This window comes from Lasioglossum baleicum, chromosome 5 (assembly GCF_051020765.1).
Source record: "Lasioglossum baleicum chromosome 5, iyLasBale1, whole genome shotgun sequence".
In the NCBI taxonomy this organism is placed as follows: Eukaryota; Metazoa; Arthropoda; class Insecta; order Hymenoptera; family Halictidae; genus Lasioglossum; species Lasioglossum baleicum.
Window position 1 is genome coordinate 9,493,000 of NC_134933.1, and position 23,305 is coordinate 9,516,304.

Sequence of the window (23,305 nt, forward strand, 5' to 3'; positions counted from 1 at the left end):
GTGTGCGTGCGCGCCTTACGGCTGCGATTTTTGCTGACAATGAGGAAACCTTGCTGGCGCGCACTCACACGGGGACGGGTTTCATTAAAGGAAGGGCACGCACTCTCGGCTCTCTTTCTACTCGCCTGGAACCTCCGGAGTCAACGTGACATTACGGTCAGCCGTGTGAGAGCAGTATGCGCGCGGACGTCGGAGAACGCGCACCTTCTTTCCTTCTATCCGCTAGTCTTTGTCCCGCTCGTTCTAGTATTGTTTCACTCGACCATTGTCTCGTTCGAAGATCGTTCTGGAGAATCTCGTCGTCGGTGGCCATTATTAAACATGCAGTGACCGAGTGATTTTTCAACAGCTTGCGCGATTCAGGTTCGTAAGACCACGCTCATTTCCTTCGGTTTCGAGCAGAGATCTCTATTTCACGTGAATCCGGATCTCAATCAGTGTAATAACTAATACCCGTGCACTTCTGTTTCACGTGACTGATGGATTATGTTTTTCTATCGAATTGTGCCACGTGTATTTTAGTACACGTTCAAAACCACGATCTCTAGTTTCGAGCGGGTCCCTCCGAGTGCTCTATTTTATTTTCAAAGTGTACACCTGTGTGCCTAATCGACTTTAAGCGACGAGGTGTTCATCATCGTTTTTCATTACATCCTCGCAATGGACTTTTTGATTGGTTTAATTAAACAAACTCAGCCTCGGTTAGAATTTCAGTTGTTCGATGCCAAACGTTGTTAGTCGATTCGATCTTAGTTTATCGAGAAGGTAAAAGTTTCATTTAAACATCGAGTAGTTTAGAGCAGTTTCTCGTCATTTATGCAGAAATTGTTGGGTGAAATATAAAACAGTAAAAGATACGAAAAATTGAAAAATCTTGTAATGTTGTTTCTAATGCAACAAAATCATTGAGGGGTGAAATCAATTTTTATCTTGTTCTCGCTTCCCACAATCAGTTCAGAACATTTTTATCTCGCATAAAGATCCCCAGTTTACTAATAAACGTTCAACTCGCGAATAGCGAGTTACCGCGGTGAAGAACATACTAACAGTACAGACAGTCATCCAACAACGTTTGACAGTGTTCGAGCACCGCCGGGAAAAGTGAAAGGACCCAAAGGCTTTCCGCGGAGGCGATAGAGCACGTGACTCCGTAGATCCGTGCGTGAAACTGCGATTATTTTCTCAATCGCTGCCTGGATCGTTCTACCGACTGCTTTTCCGTGTTAGAAAGAGAAAAAAGAACCGTGCCAGCGAGCGGAACAGTGGTACCATTGATCGAGAAGGATCGCGATCGACGTCGCGACAAAAAGATTCCCGCGAAATCGCCGCCTGCGAAACTCTGAAGCAACTCGATTGAGTTTTATTCAATCTTTCGATGGCGTTGTTGCACAATGTGTAACATTGGTTCTTACTCGACGAAATTCGATAACCGCGGGCCTTGTTTTGAATACGTGTGATTATTAGGTCATCATGCAAGTGTTGAGACTTTGTTTTCGTATTTTTCACTGGCCTAGAATATTGCCGTGATTCTTTCGCTTCTTTGCAATGAAACTGATCATACATATGTAAACATAATTATGAAAGTGGTGTAAGTAAAAAAGAATCTCGAAACTTTCAGAATTATGGGCACATATTTAAATCTAAATTCAAATTCAATTCTCAGCAACTTTCAATCATCATGTTGAAATCTAAATTCAAATTCAACCCTCAGCGACCCAACTTAAATCGAAATTCAACTTTCAATCATTATATTTAAATCAACATTCAAATTCAACTTTCAATCATTATATTTAAGTCAAAATTCAAATTCAACTTTCAATCATATGTGCCCATAATTGTTATTTCGACATTATATGGAATTCATTTAGTATTCATTTATTAGAAACAGGAAATGCAATGACTTAGACCTCTTTCATAATTATGGGCACATATATGTATATAAATGGTATGTATACATACCTCATACAATAGTTACAAAAAGTAATCGACTGGATTGAGGTATTTCAATGAATTTTTCTGAACATTTCCGAAAGATTCCTGCGTGAGATTTCGCAATCCGAGGAAACCGGATACCGTAGCAGGGTTAAAACGAAGTTGGACGACTCGGATTCCCTAAGAACGAGCACTTTTGTGTATCGAGCGGTCTCAAAAGCTGTGGGAACCCGTTTCGCCGTGCACGGTGACTATAAACGCGAGAATATCCGCAGTGCGGGTGCAGCAAACTCGTTGGTAACTAAAGCAAACATCGCGACCCGTTTACTTGACTCGGCGGGTAGCGAGCGGACCCGCCGCCGATGGTCGTCGCGTACAGTATAGAAATCGTTGCTGATCGACAAGGAGAGAGGAGAACCTCGGGTTCGTTCCGAGTCGTGGATCGTAAATGGTGAAACGACGCGAACAAGGTGATCGATTGAATCGCAAGTGGCGATGGTTGCACGTCGCGTTGCACGCGTAGAAGTGCAACGATCTACGTGACCGTCGCGAGTCGCGACCCGAGAGGCTCCTCGCATGACACGGCACGTTCGAAATTATCATTTCGCTCTTCCTGAACCGTGAATATACATAAAATGCGCGGCCGTCGTCGTGCGAGGATTCACGCGAGGCCGAGCGTGAATTAAAAATAGTCGGGGGTCGGGTAAAAACGACCCCCGGAATCCACGGTATTCCCATGAAACCATCCGCCTCTGCTTTTGCTGCGTTTCCACCATGTGAAACAACCGCGGCCGGGCTGATAAAACGAGGAACATCGGAATGTAAACAGTGATTACGCGGAACCATGATCAATCGAACGAGTCATTAAGAGACTGTTCGCGCGAAGTTTCCTTATGACCACATTATTTACTCGAGTTCGATATTCGAGGGCCGCTCGTTCTTCCCTTCCGTATCGATTAGACTATTAGACGCGTTCTTTATCGACATTATCGTCCGTTATCGAAGCTTCGCTATTGCCTCAGAAAAAAGCTTTCTGCAATAGTTAAAGTATGAGATCTTTTCGAAGTTATTAACCCTTCCAACTAGAAAATGAAACATGTCTTCCGACCTAGAATAATTCCTCATACAATATTCAAATGTTTAGTAATTGATTACTACAACATATTTAATTTTTATTTTGTGCAAAGATCCGAACTCTGCCTGCTCCCATCTGATAAAATGTTTGACAGAGAGGAACGCATGCACGATCGCCACATTAGTGAATTAACACGCGGTCTAACGAAGTGTAGAAGTGAAAGTAGGAATGATCAATAGTCGGTAGAATGTAAAGGGGACGTAGTCGGAAGGGAACCATAGGTGCGAGCGACATTCGAACGTGCAAACGACGTTTTAAGTGGAGCACACGTAAGATTTGAGATCGATATTCGAGTTAGGGCCGGCAATAACGTTCCGGGGGGACGCGTTACGTTGATGGTTTCGTTGGCAGAAGAGCCAACCGCGGCTATCTGGATGGCCATAGTTATTGGCCTTTATCCAACGACTTACTACGAAAGTGGCCGAAACGTCAGACTTTCCAGAATGACGTCGGCCGGAGTCCCGTTAACGATCATCCACAGTGACGGTGACGCACGCATTCCAGCGAATTAGCGTTCGGCTGTTTGCGGGAGATCTTGGCTGACTCCCACGACGACGGCCAACCACCACGTGCGTAGTCTCGCGTCGGACACCGATCTACATGCAAGCACTCCTCCGTCTCGGTCGCTGTGAACTGTAAACAATCCTGCGATGTGAAACCGTGTAAAAAGGTCGATTTATGCTGTCCGCACAGACACGGCTCGTGTCGGCGTGTTGGTGTGCACGAGTGTTTAAGAAGACGAAAACTTGAAGGAGAATATTGGACACTCTAGAAAAGACTAACAGATGATGAAAAGAAATTTGTTCAATATTTTAGAATGTTACGATACAGCTTCAATATTCTTTTGGGAAAAATTGAAAATACTTTAACGGAGGAGAACACGCACTTCAAGGAAGCAATTAGTCCGAAAGAAAAACTAGCAGTATGCATACTATCCGCACCGCGCGACTGTGCCGTTCCGATACGATAGGTATAAACACTTCTATTCAAATGCATTGAGGAATATTTGTCTGATCGGATACGTTTCGTGTCTGTGTGGATAACATTGGATTGGCAAGAAAGTAATTTCTTTTTGTTCAAGCAATGAACTTTTACTAATTAGGATGACCTGAAATCGCACTTGGATCAGTTTTTGGCCGAGAAGGACCAGAAGTTTGATGAGCGCGGAATTGTGAAGCTACCAGAAAAAGATGGCAAAAGAACATCGAACAAAAATCAAATTGGGTTTTATTTCACCTTAAAATACCGAAATTACATTCTTGCCAACCCAATATAAATCAACCTTAAACCGTCGACATCGCGACACGGTGTTTACATCTGGACAATTCGCAGACGAGCAATAAGACACGTGGGATAAACGCCGTTGCTCCAATTGAATGTCGCGCAACGAGTAAAATTGTTGTTGATCTTTCACGTGCTTCGTTCGTTTCCTATTGCGTTGCGGTCGATTGATCGGATAACAAGGATCCTATAGCCCCGCGACATTCAATTAGGACATAGGCTAACGCTCAAAGTCGACCTTTGAAGTCTTTCCCATTGGTCTCTCGAGCGATTCGTTTAAACGCAGAACTGTTTCTAGTTCCAAGTAGTGCCGGTGAACGTTCAAAGCGTCGAGGAACTTCGAAGAAGCGATAGGAAGAGTACCGAGAGTGAGTAAAGTGTTTTGTAATCAAGTTGATGGGTCAATGTTGACACAGTGAAGCCGTGGCCACACTTTTATTTCGCACACTTGCAACCGGTTCGAGGGAGACTGTAATACCGAAATCGGACTCGTGACCTGTTTCTAGCAACGGGTATCGCTTTCCGGTAAGTTATCCGCGAATGAGCACCGCGATAAGCGGTTACAAGTATTTCCGGGATTCAGGGAATCGAGATTAGTCACGGAGGCGTTTTGACAAACACGGCTATTTCGAAGCCGACTCTCGGCTGCAGGGGGTGCGCGACCGATATATTTTTAGGGAAAGACGATGTTATTAACCCCCTCGACGGTTCGGGCACACTTCAATAGAAATACTCTTTCCCGGCTAAATATAGAGCCGCCCGGATCATTCACGGTACTCTCCTTGTCGAGCTATTGAAGCGAATCTCTCGTGATTCATCGATCCTACAAACGTAATTGCTCATTTATGAATACGAATATAGCTGGCTGGTGATTCGAGAAACACATTAGCGAGCCGAGTGCATCTGAAACGGTTAACGAAGCTACCCCTGATTAGGGGCTGAGTCATTTCGAAACCCTTTGTACTCGGAACTATTCTAACATGACAACTAAACGTTTCTTCTAAACTACAAGATTTTTTCCACTTTATGCGTACTACACTAATGCAATTTGCTCGTGCAATACTCAACTGTTTAGTAAGTTATTTGATAGGAAATAATTTCATAACTAGACTGCGGATCATTATGCAAGATAAAAATGTTTTCTGCATTAACTGTGGGATTCAGGAATAAAGTAAACATTAATTTCATCCCTCAATGACTTTGTTATATCGAAAACAACACATTACGATATTCTAAAATTTTTCTAATTTACTGTTTTATATTTCATCCAACTAATTTCTTCATGAATGCATAAACATCTGTAGTCTATTGATAACGTAACAATTATTTTACGGATTAGAGCACTGTATGTCCCCCAAGAAACCGTGCAACTTTTGTTCGAAAGATTTTTTTGTACAACAAATAACTCGCGAGTTATTTGAGACCGTCACGTTACGAGACTCTGTATGTAACATGATAGCACATGACTCCTCGTAGCGTGATAGAAATCTGTTCTTATCTTTATCATCCCCAGTGGCGAACTTCAAACACGTTACCAGGCTAAGCATAGTGATTACTCGTTAGAAAAAAATGATACAATAAAAATTACTTGGATTTCTATCGGGAAAAATGTTGATTTTTATTAATATAAAAGTAAATTAGTAATATAAGTAAGTTAATATAAAAGTATGAACATACATACTTTCCTCGATTTTGGAAAATGCCGGGAGGTAAGAAGGAACGTCCCCTTGCAAACAATGCAATGTTTGATTTCGATGATTTTTGAATAGTATAGGAAAAAGTTGTTCAGAATGTTGAGTTTTGCAACATATTTAAATTTTATCGAAATCGATGAGGTGTAATCTTTTATGCATGAATTACCAATTTGTTTGAACAACAAGTAACTTACAAGTTGTTCGAAGTCGTCGTGTTACTAGTTCTGTACAGTTATCGGGGTACATGAGAGCGTCCATTCAAGTCAGCGAGGAAGTCACCCCAAGGGGGTTAACCGGGGATTAAACGCGCTAATCTGTGCTCGGTAACTGGCGGGTGGGGTCGCAAAGTGTTAGGTGTATAGAAGCAGGTATGGTCGGTATAACTTTGCACTCGAGTGGTGACTCTGAGGCGCCATTAAAAATGGCCATAGCATTATTCAAAACAGTTTTAATATTATATTATAAAAAGTATCGGATGATTGCATAAGTTCGTGTCCGCAGTGTGAAAAGAAAATTACATAGTCACCATTCTTTCCTAATTGTAGAAAAGAATGGTGACTATATAATTGATTAACCCTTTGCACTCGGGGCTATTTTAACTGGCAAATTAAACATTTCTTCCGATCTAAAATATTTCCATTCCCTATGATTTTTGAAATTTTATGGATATGAAATTGGTATAATATCTCATAAAATACCAAAATGTTTAGTAATTGATTAATAGACTGCTGATCTTTATGCAAAATAAAAATTGTCTGCGCCGATTGCAAGAAATAGAAACTAAATTGAATGTTACTTCTTCCCATAATGATCTTAACAGAGTAGAAATTATACAATTGGTATCTTCAATTGTTAAAATTGTTCCACAATTTCGAATTTCATATACTCAATTTTGCTATAAATGCATAAAGATCCGCAGTCTATTGATTAGATACCGATATATTTCATAATGTAAACAATATTTTGAATAATGGTTCAGCAATTTTTAGAGGTGCCTCTTTCAGAGTCACCATTCCAGTGCTAAGGGTTAATAAAGCTGTATCCTTTAAAATTTAACTTCTGGAATCATCTAATACAGTGGTTCTTAAGCTGTGGTAATTTCGACATTAACAGATATTTTTGCTAAAAAAAAAAAAGAAAATGTTCATGTTTCACATTTTCATATTTCAAGTTAAGTCTCAAGAACTACGTAAAATGCCTAGGGTTGGGATGGGCCCGCAAAAAAATGTTGTTCAAGAGGGGGTCCCCCTAGAGTAGGGGGACTACATAAGTTTAAGAACCACTGATCTAATATACATATTGTAAAAGGCTTAACTGTTGTATGAGAAAACAGACTCAATTCGAAGTGTGCAACGTAGAATAAAAATGGTCTGGGTTGAAAGAAGCGTCTTGATTTCCGAATTAAAACGGCTCCGAGTCCAAAGGGTAAAAGTCGAGTTGAAATGTGGCGGTTGTCATTCAGGGCGGGCGTGTACGCAGGAGAGAGTGAGAGAGAAAGAAGTCGGAGTCGGATCCGCATATAGCTCGAATAACAGGGGCATTGCCACGCTTATGTTCGCAGAGACGACATGAACAAAACGGAACTGAAGATTGTCCTGAGCTCGGAGCCGGCGCGGACGGCCTCGAGCGTAATTCACTCGCACATACCGGTGCCGAGGATATCGAACGCGATTAAGGCCCAGGAGAGGTGTCCCCCGGCCCGGCGAGGATCCTTCGAGAAGCTGTCCAGAGGCGTCTCGGTGGCGGCCCAAAAGGCGTCCTTCGAGAAGCTCGACGCTTCCGTTCAGCTGCGACCGAGGAACAACAATCTGTCGGCCTCGAGCATCGAGGTGCGAAGCGAGGAGAGGCCCTCGGTCAACCACTGGAAGACCAGCTGCGACTCGATGCCGAAACTGTCTCGAAGCAATAGTCTCGAAACCAAATGGAAAAGCAAGTACGAGGAATCGGAGAAGAGGCGGAAATTGTTGCTGCAGAAGAGCGAGGCCGGTAATTAACGATTCGTAAGAAAGTTAACGCGGGCGTAATCAGCGTCTCATTAGTCGTCGTTAACGAACTGACGAAACACTGCGCTCGTTAATTCGATTGAACGGCTCGGCGATACACGGAGAGGCGGGCGAACGTGGAACGGCGCACAGTTTGTCGGGCAGAATCGCAAGAAGATGGATCGAAATGTCTTAATTAGATTTTATTAACCTTGATATAGCAGATACGAGCGTTATTCTCTTCTTTCGAGACTTCTGGTATCGATAATTAAGAACAAAGTTGCAGCTCCGAAGAAAATCATACGACAAGGGGTTTAATTGTACAGAGAACATTTTCGGATTAATTCCACCTATTTTATGGAAGTGGAAAAAATTTATATAAACAATTTAACCCTCGTCCGTCCCTCATTTCAGGAACTGAATCTTGATATCAAATTGACACAGTGATAAATAGACAGCGGATCTTTATGCAAAATAAAAATTTTCTACCTGATTTGCAACTGGAGTAAAATGGTACTTTATTTTCTTTCTTAATATGTTTAATAGGTTGAAAATAATATAACAGTATTTGTAAATTCTTCTAATGTTTGTACTGTTTTAAATTACACCCACTCATTTTTGTTATAAATGCATAAAATCCGCTGTCTAGTGATAGAAGATTGATAAAATAAGTCACGAAGTTTTGGACAAATTATTTCGGTGAAACTGTGTGAAATTGACACAAGGGGCGGACGAGGGTTAACAAAAGGAATTTTTTTAGAGTTATTTTGCATGCCAACTGTTCGGGCGAGTTTGTACAGCTAGAATTTTTATTCGTGTTCGATTCGCCTTGGGAGCGAGTCACAATCTATTGATCTGTTATTGTAAGGACGCTTCGAGGTGTCTGTAATAGACTTACGTAAAGAGACAGAGGCGTCGACGAGGATACACGGCGAAAGGGAAGTGGCTGATGCGTGATTATAGTTCACGGCCGATCATCTATAATGCAACTTGATCATTATTCGGTCGTGATTCACTCGTGCATGCGAAACAACCACCGCCGTGACGTTTGATTAGTCAGCAGGCGTACGCGATAGTATTATAAATCGATCGGAATTAAATGTCGCCGGGGAGCTGGTTACGTATAGAAACATATAGAATATACACTCCCGTCCATAAATCACCGTACACTTATGTTCAACAAAATCGTAATTAAAGAATACAAGCTTCCATCTTGATTTTATTGTTTTATTTTTTTGAATAAATGTTGAAAAAAAGAGATTGAGAAATTGTGGGATGATTATGGACAGCTCTAGAAGCGAAATTGGAAAACAATTGCCCCACTTAAATTTAAAAAATTAGAAAATATAGGATATTTTGATCAGATTTGATTTGCATGTTCTCTATATTACAAAAAATTAGTAAGTACCATTTTTATTTCAAAATATAGGTCCTTTAATAACAAAAAATCGGTGACTTAAGGAACGGGGGTGTGCGGACCGCGTTCCCAATGAATGATCTTGCTAAATAAACCTTTAAAATTACAGCGAACAGGGACCATGCTGATCTGGAGAAGAAACTCCAGCAACTGCAGAGACAGAACAGCACTCTGCAGTCGCAGGTGCAGGAGAAGGAGCAGAAGCTGCAGAAAATGCGCACGGGTACACCGATTTTTATTTTGAAATTAAAAAGATGGAAATTCGTGGGAAATTAACACTTTCGAAATCGATTTGGACAATCATTCCAAAAGAAATTACACTATCCACTGTTAAGTTTGCGTTTCGATGACTAGTAGATGGCTCTGATAGAATTATAGAATTTTTGGGGAATTTCAATTTGAAGAACAGGTCAAGTGTAGAATATGGCACGTAAGAATCATTCATATAACTTCCACTGTTAAAGCAAAACAAGTTACAAACTTGACCTGGTTGACTCAGAAATTTGCAAAAAATTGAAGGTGACATGAAAAGAAAAGAGTTGACAAAAAATTTGCTATAATCATGTGAAAGCTCTCTTGAAACTAATCTCTACTGATCATTAAGACTAAAACTCGTTAAGAGTTCAACTCGTAACGATCGACTCGTGGTTCAGTCTGTATATTTTTTGGAAATAACGTGAAATATATGTATATATATAACGCGTTGTTCGCAGTTTCCGAGGCGGTGTGCAAAGAATACGAGCAGCTGAAGCACCAGTACGACGTGGAGACGGGCGCGATGCACAAAGCGATGCAACAGGCGTCGCAGGTAAAAACTAAACACAGTTGTTCGTCCTTTTTTCGCTATCGCGTTCGTGATTTATCAACGACTGGGAATGTTTTTAGTGGTACAGACAGAACCGCGAGTTGAAACGAAGGTCTCAGATTATAACGCAGAAGCTGATGCAAAACAACTCCGAGGGGTCGTTGGATCTCGATTTGTCGGATGAGGTCGACTCGAACTTCGAGGACGTCGATCAGCTTCGAGAAACGGTGAAAGGTAATATTTTTCTAGTTTACCGTTTCGCTGATCACGACGTGGACTTGAACGAGTATGTTTCTTAGAATTGAGCAAAGACATAGCCAAACTGCAGACGGAGCTGCACTCGGCCAGGCTGCAAGAGTTCGAGGCGCAAGAGCAGGTGACGCACTTGACGACACAATTGGACGAGGAGAGGACTCTCAGGCAAAAATGTATGGGAATCAGTGTTTCTCGATAGAATGTACATTTAGGAAGAAACTGATTGGTAACTGGTTTGATGCAGATGAGGAGAAGGTGAACGAGATGAAGGTGCAGAAGGAGAACATGGCGAGGGTGACGAAGATGGTCGCCGAAGAGGTGCAGGCGTTGAAGGTGCAATGCGATCGTGAAAGGGAGAACGCGAAGATCATCAAGATAGAGGCAGAGAGGGTGAGAGTGTTTTACCAGCACGTGCTTTTTAAAAAGAAATCTTTGTACCACCGGTGGTACACGCCGACATATTTATTTAATGCGTTGCAAGCATATATTTCAGAGCATTATATTTTAAGAGTGTCCCCTTATTATTGTCCCTGACTGAAAAGAACGAAGCGCGTAAGTTTGTTTAATTCTCTGTTAACTGAACAATTGTCTTAATCGCAACAGGCGATAAAGGAAAGGAACGTGTTGGCCCATCAGAGCGCACTTCTGATGGCGGAAGTTGGCGACGACGCTAACGGAAGGCTGTTGACCGTTCTCCAAGAGGTGGAGTCGTTGAAGAGATTGCTAGAAGAGGAGCAACAAAGTCACGCATCTCACATACAGATGCTAGAGGAGAAGTTGGAGGAGAAGGAATCTAACGTGGAGTTCGAGATAGTTGAAGAGAAGCTGAAGTTGGCGGAGTCCGAGCTGGACATGGCCACGCAGAGGGCGGAAAGGGCAGAGAAGTCGATGGAGGATTTAGAAAACGTGATTCAGAGTTTGAAGGTAAAGATCGGTGAAATAGAGGAGAAGCTTTCTAGACCACCTCCACCTCCGGTGCCACCTCCACCCCCGCCACCGATGTTCGCTAATGGTGCACAATCATCGATCAAATTGCTGACGAAGGAGAAGATGAATTCGGAGCGCGACGCGGTCGCCGACATGGAGAACATGCTTGGGATCGCGAAAAAGACACCGACGGTTGCTCAACAACCAGGTAATTGGGATTTCGGGTTGACGACGAGGTTGATGACGTATTAGATTAGAGCATCCCGTAGATCGGGATGAACTAAAACTCCATTTTTGAACTCATTGATCTCGAGTTTATCTTTAGTTATTATATTTTGCTTTTGCAATCGTTTCAGTCATCGACGACATCATCAACCAAATCAAAGGAGGGCGATTTACATTGAAACAGACGGATGTAAGTGAATGAATTGACTGTTTTCTTACCGATGGTTGATGGGGGTTTCATATGACATGGTTCCTCCGCAGAAACAGAGAGAGGAAGAAAGGAGGAGGCGACAGGAAGCGGAAAGTGCACCACCGGCGGTCTCCGAGATGCTGAATATCCTGGGCACCATGAGAAGAAGAGCCAAACCCATAAAGCAACCCTTCCAAACGACGGACGCATCCCCGTAATTGCTATTTGTTAGTGAAGCGCGCGATATTGTCACGCGAGCCTTTGACCACGTGCCACCTGTTAATTGCGATCTTTAAATCAAAGTGCTGTTTTACGAGAGTAAGGTTTACTATGTCGTTATTTATTTAGACGTAAAATAAATTTTTTACCATCGAATGAACCAGGTTGTTTTTCTGCGGCCGTGTGTACAAAGCGAAGCGAATGAAAAAGTTGTGTGAGGGAGAAGTGACGGAAACAGGTTGCAGTAAGCGTTACGAAAAAAGGTGTATTATAAAAAGCTGGTTACATGTCCTGTATATGTACGATACAGTTCATTCCAAGAGAGACAGCTGCAGTTTGATTTTATCGATAATCGGCTGCAGTTTTGTCGCTTCGAACAATAACACCCTTCTGTAAGGAACCATTTCATTGTCCGTTTCGTTCCACGAGCCCGACAAACCACTGTCCGACTCCTTTTCCACGGAAAACTCAAAGCTGAACGTTGCTTCCTCCGCGAAAATCTCCTCCTCCGGATTACTCCATAATATCAGCGGATCTTCCGCGCCGGCTTTCTTTCTGCTCTTCGATTTCTTCCCGACTTTCGGATTCTCCGTTTTGTATAACTTGCATATCAACACGTAATAGTTGAAACTGAACGGCATCTTCTTATTGGCTGCTTTCTTTATCTCGGAAGTTAAGTCTTCTAAAAGCGGCACCGAGATTTGCGCGGGAATGTTCACGAATCGTTCGTTGATTAATAAACCTAGTGCTTCGGACTTGTTCTCGAGGCCTTGTTTTATAATCGCGTTGATCGTATCTGTCGCATGCTCGCTGGCTAGCTGTGTCAATAGTTCCCTGAGTTGTTGGACGCAGTCACGATTCTGAAATCAATTTTCAGGTCAAATCGAATCATAAAGTTTTAATATCTACAGTAAAGTTCTTACCTGTTCACCGGACAAATTAATTACTGTAGTAACACCGAATACATTGTTAATATCATCATCATCCTCTTCGTCGTCAGAGTCTTCTGTGTCGTCCGATTGTTTGACCACAGTACCCACATAATTTTGAGAAATAATTAAATCTGTCAGTTCACCTAAATCGACGTGCGCTTTCAGAAACAGCTGCTGTAAAAGCGTCTTAATCCCATGATAGTCTGGGTCTAACGGGTTTCTACCTTCTAAGTCCACTTGTATTTTCATTCCCTGGTTATAGAAAATTTTCAAGTTAAATCGCACGAATACATCCAACATATGGATCCTTAAATATCTACATAATGACATTGTCGCTTTAGATGTACTTAACGTAACGGCAAAGCATGATTCAAAGTAAGCGATGCATGTTCATATGGCACTAAATCCTGCGTCGCTTAAGCCTGATCTTGAAGAATGCCTAAAAATATCTTTGCGCGAATACTTTAAAACAACTTTTTACTTTGTTGCAACAATCTTCTAATGCACGTTGGTTGCAACGGCAATTCAACAAAAGTTTTTGCATGCTTCTACTGTATCATAAATTCCGTGTCAGTTCGGACGATGGTACTTAATACATCACGATTATTAATTGTTGTAAATGAACAGTAAAAAACAAACAAATATCGATGACCGCGTGTTTGAAAGTAAGGTTAAGCCGAAGTAGTGACGACTTGCGAGCAGAAAAATGATTAAAACGATTGAAATAGTCTTACCTTTACCCCTACTGTGTTCTGTTCGTTATCGTCGCTGTTCGATGAATTGAGATCATCGTCGTCGCTACTCCTGTCCTCAGTGTTTCGTTGAATATCACGTTTTTTCACCGGAGCAGCCATTGTCACAATGTGACGGTTCGAAGCCGGATGCTGACCACGTGACGTCTCAGGACCTTTAAAAACAACAAATGGAAAATCAATAATGACTCCGAAGTTTCCTACTGTACCGTCGAGTGGCGGGCGATTCAAAATGTTTCCTTCCCGGAAAGGAAAGGACGGAAGATCATCCAATGTGCTTTTCCGGCTTACTTTTTTGAGGCCACGTAACCTCATTACCATTTTCATTTCGCGATAAATATTCGCGTGGTATGATTCAGCTTGTAAAGAAAATAGTTTTGATAATATGGCAACAGTGAGGCGAAGAATCAAAATTGGCAACCATGTCAAGTCGCTAGCCTTCACTCTCAGTTTTCTTTTCTCTCTTCCACTACTGTTCAATTTTCATTTTTTTTTACCGTCACAGAAAATTAAACCCACAGCACCTGTCGGTTGAAAATCTTACTAATCAACTTCGTCTACTGACCGTTCGCGCACCATTTTTGTATTCGTTCAGCAGGAAACAACTTTATCGATATTCCTGCATTTATGAACATCTTATTTAAAATATACAAACGCATCAATAAATGTCCATTAACAATCTAATACCGTAAAAATACTAACATTAATAAATTCGCACATCGGGCATTATTCCATTGATTAACGCAGTGTGCCAATCGTATCTCCAGTTCAAACATTTTCCACTCAAAATATACTCTTTAAAAAATCCTCCACAGTTTCGCCCATTAAATACGCACACCCTACAAAAATCTCTTGTCAATCTAGCAATCCAAATTCCACACAAACAATTCTATAAATTCTATTTACAGTTATCCAGAATTCTCCAGTTGCTCTACATTACCGATTCAGCAGCGCGTTGATAGTCAAGTTTAGCGACAATAAACACCCAATAGAAATTGTTTCGAAACCTATAACAATTGGTCTTACTCGTTACAGTTAATCGAATGTCCAGGTGTAGCGCCTGTTTTTGTCAGAACAACGTAGATTTGGAACTTGGAGAAGAGTGTTGGACGGTGATTTGACTAGCGTGGTACTCCACCATTACTGTCACTCAAGGAGTTTTTGTGGCTAGACGAGGACGAGAGGGCAGTACAGTTTGGTGCGGCTCTGTGGCACCCGTGCATCCTGATCTCGATTTGCTGTTTGGCGTGGATATTCCCGAGCTAGTTGTTCCGTGATCGAGCAAACGCGAACGATCGTAGATCAATCGCAGATCGCGGTGTTCGATAAATATCGTCGATTTCTCTGGATCGGTAGCGACGCGATTTGGGCCGCGCGCTGATGTGTCCTTAGTGTTGCACGTGTTCCTTTTACGTACGCGCAGTGTTTCGTGAGGACGGAAGAATACGAAGAGAGATACACACGTACGCGGAACTGCGACTTCGAACGATCGACGGAGAAGCCACGACGAAGAAGAGGAGAGGAAGAAGAAGCAGAAGATGAGCAAGACGTGCGCCCGCTGCGAGAAAACGGTCTACCCGATCGAGGAGCTCAAGTGCCTCGACAAGGTACGTCTTTTCACCAGAAATACGAAAACAGTGATCGTCAATATTTTTAAGAAGTAAGAATTAACTTTCATACAAGAGCCAGTAAGTAAGTGGTGACCGTATCCTAATGCGTCAACAATTACAGTGGGGTATTTTTCACCGTAAACAACATATTTTTATAAAATACCGTTTAACTTTGAATTAATTGATTGTCTTACCGATAGACAGCGAATTTCACGCATTTATCACAAAAATCAGTCGGTGTAACTTTTAATTACTCGCATACGGTATTTACAATCTGAAAAACGAAAGTGTCGACCACACTAGCAAATATTTATTTTGCATTGAAGTAGTCATTTCACTGTGTAAAAAATGTCAGGAATGAAAATGTACTTCTATGTCACACCGGTTTGTTGCGATTCAGGTGGAACATTTTTATTTTGCATAAAGATCCGCTGGTCTAGTGATCATTTCAATTGATTTTACCCGAGCCGTGCAAGAGGAAACGATCTCTTCGAAAGTGTAAATAGTAAACTGACGCTTTGCTTTCGTTCTCTGCAAGTAGCATTGTTGCGTCTGACGAAACAGGTCTCGGGAAGTTGACGCGAGCGTCAGTTGATTGTATCGTGTTCTCTCTTTGTGAATACATGATCTTTACGAGGGAATTTCTTGAAAAGTTTCTGGATGTTTTATTGGTTTAATGTTTCGAGGGAGATTTTTAATTTGGTTTCACGATTGATTACGATCGATGGATCGCGGGTTATCTTTCGCCTCTGCGATTGCTGGGTCTACCCGGACCCATTTATTATCAATAGACCAAGCACCGAAGGGACAATATGGAAACGAAAAACTATTATTTACTCCGCCAGTGGAATTTCAATTTTATTTTTCTTGCTGCGTTTTGTTAAACATTATTCCACGCCGAGTGTTAAAAGATTAAGAAGGCTATAAATACGTAGATATGAAGTAACATATGTATACGTAGAACGTATGTAGTAAGATTAGATACAACACTGTAACTGTGATTTGTTTTTTGAAATAAGAAACCTGAGACGCGTCAACAGTCATATTAGATGTCCACCGGGTTCCGGTAACACACATGTTTTGTGCTGGGAGTAGGGTGGACAGTTATTGTGAAAGTGACCATTGATGAACCTCAGATATCTTCTTTTGTAAAACAGATTGCAAGAACACATTATTACGTTTAATCACATTATTCAATATGTCGCTATCTAATCAATTACTAAACATTTAAGTATTGTATGTGGTATTATATCAATTGCATATCCATGAAATGAAAAGAAATGGTATAAAATGGATTTATTTTAGGTTGAAAGAAATGTTTAATTTTCGAGTTAATAATTAAACGGTCCGGAAAGAAAGAATGTATACTTCAAGACAAATATAAAAGTTGGTTTTTGGTCGTCAATGAAACTCTCCTTGAGGCTCCGGTTGCGCAAGATTCTCAACCGCTATTTCTATTCTTTATTTCACTCTGATACCGTGGTACATCGTTTCACGTCATAATTACACGGGATGCGCACGAGACGGACTTTGCGCTGATAATTAAAACCGTAATCTCTAATCGCGAGATAAGGTTCGAGCCGTTATCATAGCATATGTTCTTTCGGACGAACTTGCACGGAGCAATTCGATATATGTATTCGACCACGAATAGAGGTCCTTTCTCTCGTTCCGTTTGCCTGCTGGTTCTCAGGTACACGTCCTTTTCTTGGAGGATCCTTTGAGAATGGTCCCGCTGCGCGAGCGGATCGCGTGGTGTGCAGACTTTTTTGCAACAGATCGTTGGATGTACCGTTCCTGTTCAGTTCCGCTTACTGAAGCGCAAAGCTGCCTAACATTTCCAGAAAAAATACTCCCAGCACCATTCAACTTATCCCACACTCGCCGTCAAACAATATTTTTAATAGGAAGTTGCGCGAAACATTTTTATTTCGTCCGGAGATTCAGCTGGACTATTAAACTTGCTCTAGCGACTTCTACAGGTGTGCGTTCTTGCAGAAATAAATTTGCGTGTTCGTCAAAGGTTTCGTCGTTTTAAGGATACGAAATAAAATATACAGTTCGAATGGTGTAAAAGAATTGTTAAAAATAATCGTGTTGGGTTTTAATTGTCGAGCTTCCTCTCCACCTGTCGCTTCGTATAAACGTTCCCCGTGGGAAGACGAACATTTTTATGGGATTCGAAAATACTCTAATGGAAGATTTTAGTGCAGGTCAGAAATGACCTGGCTCCTTCCTCTGGCTAATCTTACGAGAATGAAACGTGTCGAAGTATACATGGGACCCTTTCGTGGACCTTCTTCGAAATCTCCATTATTCGAACTTCGATCACCTGGACTGGTTTGTTCAACGAATATTATTAGTCCGTCGACAATTCCGTGATTTTGCTGGAATCCTGGTTATGATCTGAAAGAGTTGGTCGGTATAGAAGTTGCAATACGAAAATTCCAAGGTTTTAAGAACATTTAAAAGGAGAAATACATTTTTATTTGGCTCCTGCTTCTCGTAGCTGAATTTCGATCACCTGGACGGGTTTGTTCAACGAATATTATGTATTACTCCGTTAACAATTCTGTGATTTTGTTGGAATCCTGGCTATGATCTGAAAAAGTTGATCGGTGTAGAAATTGCAATACGAAACTTCCAAGGTTTTAGGAACATTTAAAAGGAGAAATACATTTATACTCGGCTCCTGCTGCTCGTAACTGAATTTTGATCACCTGGACTGGTTCGTTGATCTGAAAGAGTTGGTCAGTACAGTTTGCCAGTATTTTAAGAACGTTTAAAAGGAGAAATACACTTTTACTCGGCTCCCGCTTCTCGTAACTATTACTTCGGGGAATTTTTATTCTCCCAGTGAGGATCCATAGAGTCCACTTTCGTCTGAGGAAACTTGCTAGTCCAGCGACTGAAAGGGTTGAAGACTCGTCGGAGAAGTCGGTTCCAGTAACAACCGAGTCATTGAAAAGTCTTTGTGGAAATGTCAGTGGGTTAGCTACCCGAGCTGCCGCGCGTCAATAGCAACGGACTCGGCACGTGCAGTTTCCTACAGCGCACGATGCACTATACGCAAAACACTTCCGCCGAAGTGAACTCGTTAACGACCGTGCATCGTCGCGGAGCACTTGAACGCGTCTTTGAAAACGCGTCATCCTGCTGTTTGCAGGCGGAACGTATGCTGGCAAGACAAATATTTGCGCGCGACGCTTTCCGTGGAATGGTAACAATTCCGTGTCAAATACAGTGTTGAATATTCTGCGACTAAAATCTTTCGATCAACGTATATTTAATCTCTCTCTTGGTTCCGAAAGGGACAATTTAAGAACCATAAGAGATTCTAACAAGGAACCTGGAATCGCGTAGGCGGGAAACAGGCTCGAGTCAAGAAGAGAACCCCGCGACCTCTCCTAAATTTGGATGTATCGAGATACGCAATCGCCACGTTGGTTTTCTAAATTCTACCTCCACGCCTCTTTGTAGTCGACTCGTATATTTTTGGAGTGTTCTATGCCTTACGTGTAATCTGCGGTAGTTGGCTATTAAGATGTTGATGTAACTTCTATCGCCATCTTGTATATTTTGGTTGCCTTCTGTAGGGCGCGCTTGTACCTCGCGCTTTGAAGATTTAATGGGTCGCTCCTAGTTGCGTGCTTCCGAAATTAAAAACCATCGAGGACAAATGTAATCAATCATTGCATAAAGCCTCCTCTTCTTGGCGGAAGTAACCTTGTGCATCAAATTGCAAATGTAATCTTAGAGAAACAAATAATTTTAGGCTATCTAAAAATGGGTAATTTCTCAGGCTATCAGTTCCAAACAATATTAACTAAACGTAACACCCCTTGCTCAATTTAATTCTTGTTTTATCCTCGTCCTCGAAGGAGCGACGCATCTTTATAATTTCAATAATCGTAAAATAAAAATTCTGGAACAGCCATTTGACCGGTGGTAGGTTTAGTGTTAATTTAATTTGGAAACTTCCGATCCGAGAAATCGAGAGTAAATCGACTTCGACGGCTCGCAAAGAATGAAATGATTATTTCTGCGAAAGATAGTTGGTCCGTTAGCACGCTCGCCCATTTTTCCTGTCCCTGGTCTGCAGCGGCTGCTCGTTACTCGCCTCGCTCGTGCTCGTACTCGCACGCTTGTGAATGGCGTACAGAACCTCCTTTCTGTCTCTCATCCCGCCCTCTTCGTTCTTTCCCTTTTTCTCTCTTTCTTCGGCCGTTCGTCCGCCATTTCCGTTCCTCTCGGTCCCTCCTCGGAGGGCCACGAACGAAAGAGTGAAACGTTCACTCGGGGAGCGCGGTCAACGGAGCGAACAGGCGAATTAAAGCGCACCAACGAATAATTAAAACCGAGGCGAAGCTGCGTCTCGTTTTTCGTTTTTACTCGCGAGACGCGCGGCTCTGTTCGCGTCGGAGAAGCCCCCTGCGACTAAATCCAGTCGCTCGAAACAATCAGATTAGTCTATTATTTATGTTAGAACCGTATGCACTTTTATGTTTGTACTTTCTGCAACGTGGCAGTACTTTCATTATTTGCTCGATCCTCGTTATAATCGAGTACAACGCCGCGCTCGAATAGCGTCTTGTTCCGACTTACCCGACCCGCATATGCGCCAGACGCATCCTGGTGTAGCGGCAATTAATCCACGTCCCATTAATGAAGAGGAACCGCCCGCCGCTTCTCTTTTTTTTTTATCCACTACCCACGATATTGTTGCTGTCCCTTTTTGTGTGCGCAGCTATCGAATTAAGGCGTGGCCGTGAAAAAATAATTTATTTCGACGCGCCTTTCGGCCTTGCGTACACGGTTTCATTGACCAACAGAGTTCTCAACTCATTAAAATCTTTCTTTATCTGGCAACGAACGGTGACAATTCTTATTTCGCTTAAACATCCACAGTTTTAGATAATTGCAAAAGTTCGTGCCCGATTTAATATATTCACCACTATTTTCTACAATCTTCTTCAGATTCGTACAATTTCCTTCAAATTCGTACAAACTGAGTTTTCGCAATCATCCAATAGGAATTAGAAATGTTGTAAAATGTCATAACTCGTCAGAATTCCAGCTGAATTCGATCTTGTGCCTCGAAGCGTTGACAGGAAGTGGCGAGCGTCCAACAAGTGGATATCCACAGCAAAAAATATGCTAGGAAATGTATCCTTCCGTTGGAAAGTGAACTTTTCCTTGGACCGTATCGCAGACACGGGTTATGGTTCCCAAGAATAACAGAGTTCGGTGAAATTGTAATCGAATTCCAGTCGGAGGTTGCTCGTTGCGTGGGTCTGGCGTACGATTGCAACAGGTGGGAGCCATTCGCAACCTGTTGCGCCTACGTCGTATCAAAAATACATCGCGGCGCTCTCACACCACGTCTACATTTTCGATCACAACGTCTGAACTGATTCTAGTTCCGGTTCGCATGAACTCGCACATTTCTATTATCGATTTCTATTATCATCTTTCTCGTCTCTGCTCGTTCAACATGAACCAGCGGGGACCGAGCGACCGTCTTACGATAAGCTGTTTGGTTATTAATTAGCCAAGCAAGAACTGTCAATTAAGCGAAGGAGATGCATTAATTCCCGTAAGACTAGTTTGACCACTTCTTCACTTCGTGCGATTTCATGTTATTCAACTGTACCGGGTCCCACGCAATTGCAGTTTCGCGTTATGTCGCGCCCAGCTGCAATTAAAGAATTGTAATACGCTTCTGCTCGTGCGCTGGAAAAGAAGAAGTTGAAAAGCTGTTTTATTTGATTTCAAACTGTTCACTATACATGTAGAACGTCTTTAGAGACAACAATTGTATTTTAACCTCATCAGATCTTTCGGTATACGCATGCTTCAAAATCTGGAAAAATATTATCTAATAATCGTTGCAATAGAAATAAGTAGGTTGGAGGGAAAGTTCTGTCGTATTTGAAAGAAAACATTTGAATCAATTTATAAAAATATATGTTTAATATTGTCGCCATCTTTCATGTAACCTGTCAATTCTTGTTTCCCAATCTATTACTCAAACTTTCCCAACAATTATCTGCTTATTGAAAATACGACAGAACTTTCCCTCCAACCTAATAGAAATAAACCCACAGCTTTGTTCATGAAATAAAATTGATTGTAGCTCGAGCCAGACCTAACCCGACTTTTATACTTAATTGTCGTGAAGACTGACCGCTTTTCTATGCAACAGAAATTTCTTCGAGTCTAAAAATCACAGCATGACAATCGCACTTGATTTTCTAGGATCAAAGAAATTGTTTCAGAAACACATTTACGCGATTTTGATTACAGTCGTCGAGAAATTCGCAGCGATTATTTTTAGAAGATTACATGATCGTGTAACAAACGGTCTGAGGCAACAACCGGGAATTCGACGGGAATATAGAAGTCTTTTACTTTCTCGGATCCCCGAGTCGCGGTTTCAGCCATTAGAAATTTCTGTTATGCCAACGATGCGACGCGGCATCCGGTTGTTTCCCACTGTCTATTGCGAAAGCGCGTATAATTATTCTGCGTACGCGAGTAACGTCTACTAGACACCTCCTACCAGGAAAAAAATGGTCTCCTTGTCATGTGTTACAAACGATGATACATAACCGACGATCGCGAGGAATAAAAAGGTCCGGGAATTCTCCTCGTAAATCTTCTTTACGGAAAAGTTTACCAATTATGTACCTATCTCGAAACAGTCACGAGTTCATTTTGTTATCGACTTTACGGAGAGTTTCAGAAACGGAACATTAAATCGTATCGATTATGTTTGCGTCGAATGGTCGACCGCTTTTCGAAGTAAAATAAATTTGCAATGTTTATACGTCTTTTTAGAGGTGACATAAGACACACACACACACACACACACGCGCGGTAAAAATGTCACAGGTATTTCAAAACACTGAAATCGTTTTGTTTTTGATGATCGTTTTGAACGTGTCGATCTTGTCGAAAGAGGAAAAACAGTTCATTAGAAATAATCTTTCACCGTGCGCGCCTGAAAATTGTTTGAAGAGTTTATTAGAAATAATCTTTTAGCGTGCACGCCTTAAAATCGTTTGAAGAGTTTATTAAAAATAATCTTTTATACCGTGTACGCCCTAAAATCGTTGCATAAATTCGAAATACGTGTTGAAGGAAGAAAAAGCCGGTAACAGCGTCGAAATAATAACAATAATCCCGTGAGAAGCGTAATCAGTCGTTAAATAACCGTCATCAGTAAGAATGGCGGCCGTTGCACCCGACGAAGAAAGTGCATCGCAGGAAATTGGATCAGCTGGTAAAAGTGCTCTGCGGAATTACGTATATCGAGACCAAATCTACATGGTCGTCGCCGTCGTCGTCGAAAGTGAAAGCACGATCGTATTATAGCAAATTGCCGGATTATGGCTGCTGCTCGTCCGCGACAATGACAGCCGAATGATCTCCGGCGACCTTTGCGACCCGTGAAATATCAAACGTTGCGCACTACCACCAGTGCAGCCAGTTCCAATCTGCCGAGTTCACTTCGGCTTTATCGGACGAAAATATTTTCGGGCACAGTGACTCTTATGAGTTACTCTTATCTACCAGAGAAATTATTCCATGCAACATTTATGCGACATTGCATTAACACTTGTTGCACTGGGAATTTAACTGTTCTAAAGATTGTACTGTACAATTCTGCTTTCATGAAATTTTGACGGTGTATTATTTTTCTGAGTTCCTTAATGCACCGATTAAAAATTACAGTGACTCTTATGAGCCACTTTTATCTGCCAGAGAAATTAGTCCATGCAACATTTATGCGACATTGCATTAACACTTGTTGCACTAGGAGTTTAACTGTTTTAAAGATTGTACTGTACAATTGTGCTTTCATGAAATTTTGACGGTGTATTATTTTTCTAAATTCCTTAATGCACCGATCAAAAATCGCAATGACTTTTATGAGCCAGTCTTAT

At 41.7% G+C, this 23,305-nt stretch overlaps 3 protein-coding genes across 4 annotated transcripts in view; 2 read left to right on the top strand and 1 right to left on the bottom strand.

Annotated features, from left to right (window-relative positions):
* The first annotated feature begins 390 nt into the window (after positions 1-390).
* Positions 391-12,218, top strand: LOC143208750 (uncharacterized). The gene is made up of 10 exons (XM_076423489.1): positions 391-765; positions 7,604-8,028; positions 9,551-9,664; positions 10,155-10,249; positions 10,327-10,480; positions 10,546-10,674; positions 10,746-10,891; positions 11,105-11,636; positions 11,785-11,843; positions 11,915-12,218. The coding sequence occupies exons 1-10, from the start codon at positions 722-724 to the stop codon at positions 12,059-12,061; spliced, it is 1,845 nt and encodes a 614-aa protein (XP_076279604.1). The 5' UTR covers positions 391-721; the 3' UTR covers positions 12,062-12,218.
* An 89-nt stretch (positions 12,219-12,307) lies between these two features.
* Positions 12,308-13,893, bottom strand: LOC143208774 (protein BCCIP homolog). The gene is made up of 3 exons (XM_076423564.1): positions 13,729-13,893; positions 12,986-13,246; positions 12,308-12,922 (listed from the first exon to the last, which is right to left on the bottom strand). The coding sequence occupies exons 1-3, from the start codon at positions 13,846-13,848 to the stop codon at positions 12,374-12,376; spliced, it is 930 nt and encodes a 309-aa protein (XP_076279679.1). The 5' UTR covers positions 13,849-13,893; the 3' UTR covers positions 12,308-12,373.
* Positions 13,894-14,906: 1,013 nt separating this feature from the next.
* Positions 14,907-23,305, top strand: part of LOC143208773 (LIM and SH3 domain protein F42H10.3-like) — a 44,655-nt gene continuing 36,256 nt past the window's right edge. The window contains exon 1 of one of the 2 annotated variants that reach the window (XM_076423563.1): positions 14,907-15,353. In XM_076423563.1, coding sequence (XP_076279678.1) covers positions 15,285-15,353 — 69 coding nt within the window. In that variant the 5' untranslated portion in view covers positions 14,907-15,284. The remainder of the gene's footprint in view (positions 15,354-23,305) is intronic. The other variant, XM_076423562.1, reaches the window with a different exon arrangement.

Excerpts from the sequence above, each read along its gene's own strand:
- LOC143208774 (XM_076423564.1), bottom strand. The coding sequence starts at position 13,848 with ATGGCTGCTCCGGTGAAAAAACGTGATATTCAACGAAACACTGAGGAC. Across the intron at positions 13,247-13,728 it reads AGAACACAGTAGGGGTAAAG|GGAATGAAAATACAAGTGGA; the intron begins GTAAGACTATTT and ends TTCTATAACCAG. Across the intron at positions 12,923-12,985 it reads TTAATTTGTCCGGTGAACAG|AATCGTGACTGCGTCCAACA; the intron begins GTAAGAACTTTA and ends AATTGATTTCAG.
- LOC143208750 (XM_076423489.1), top strand. The coding sequence starts at position 722 with ATGCCAAACGTTGTTAGTCGATTCGATCTTAGTTTATCGAGAAG. Across the intron at positions 10,481-10,545 it reads GCTTCGAGAAACGGTGAAAG|AATTGAGCAAAGACATAGCC; the intron begins GTAATATTTTTC and ends TATGTTTCTTAG. Across the intron at positions 10,892-11,104 it reads TCAAGATAGAGGCAGAGAGG|GCGATAAAGGAAAGGAACGT; the intron begins GTGAGAGTGTTT and ends TAATCGCAACAG.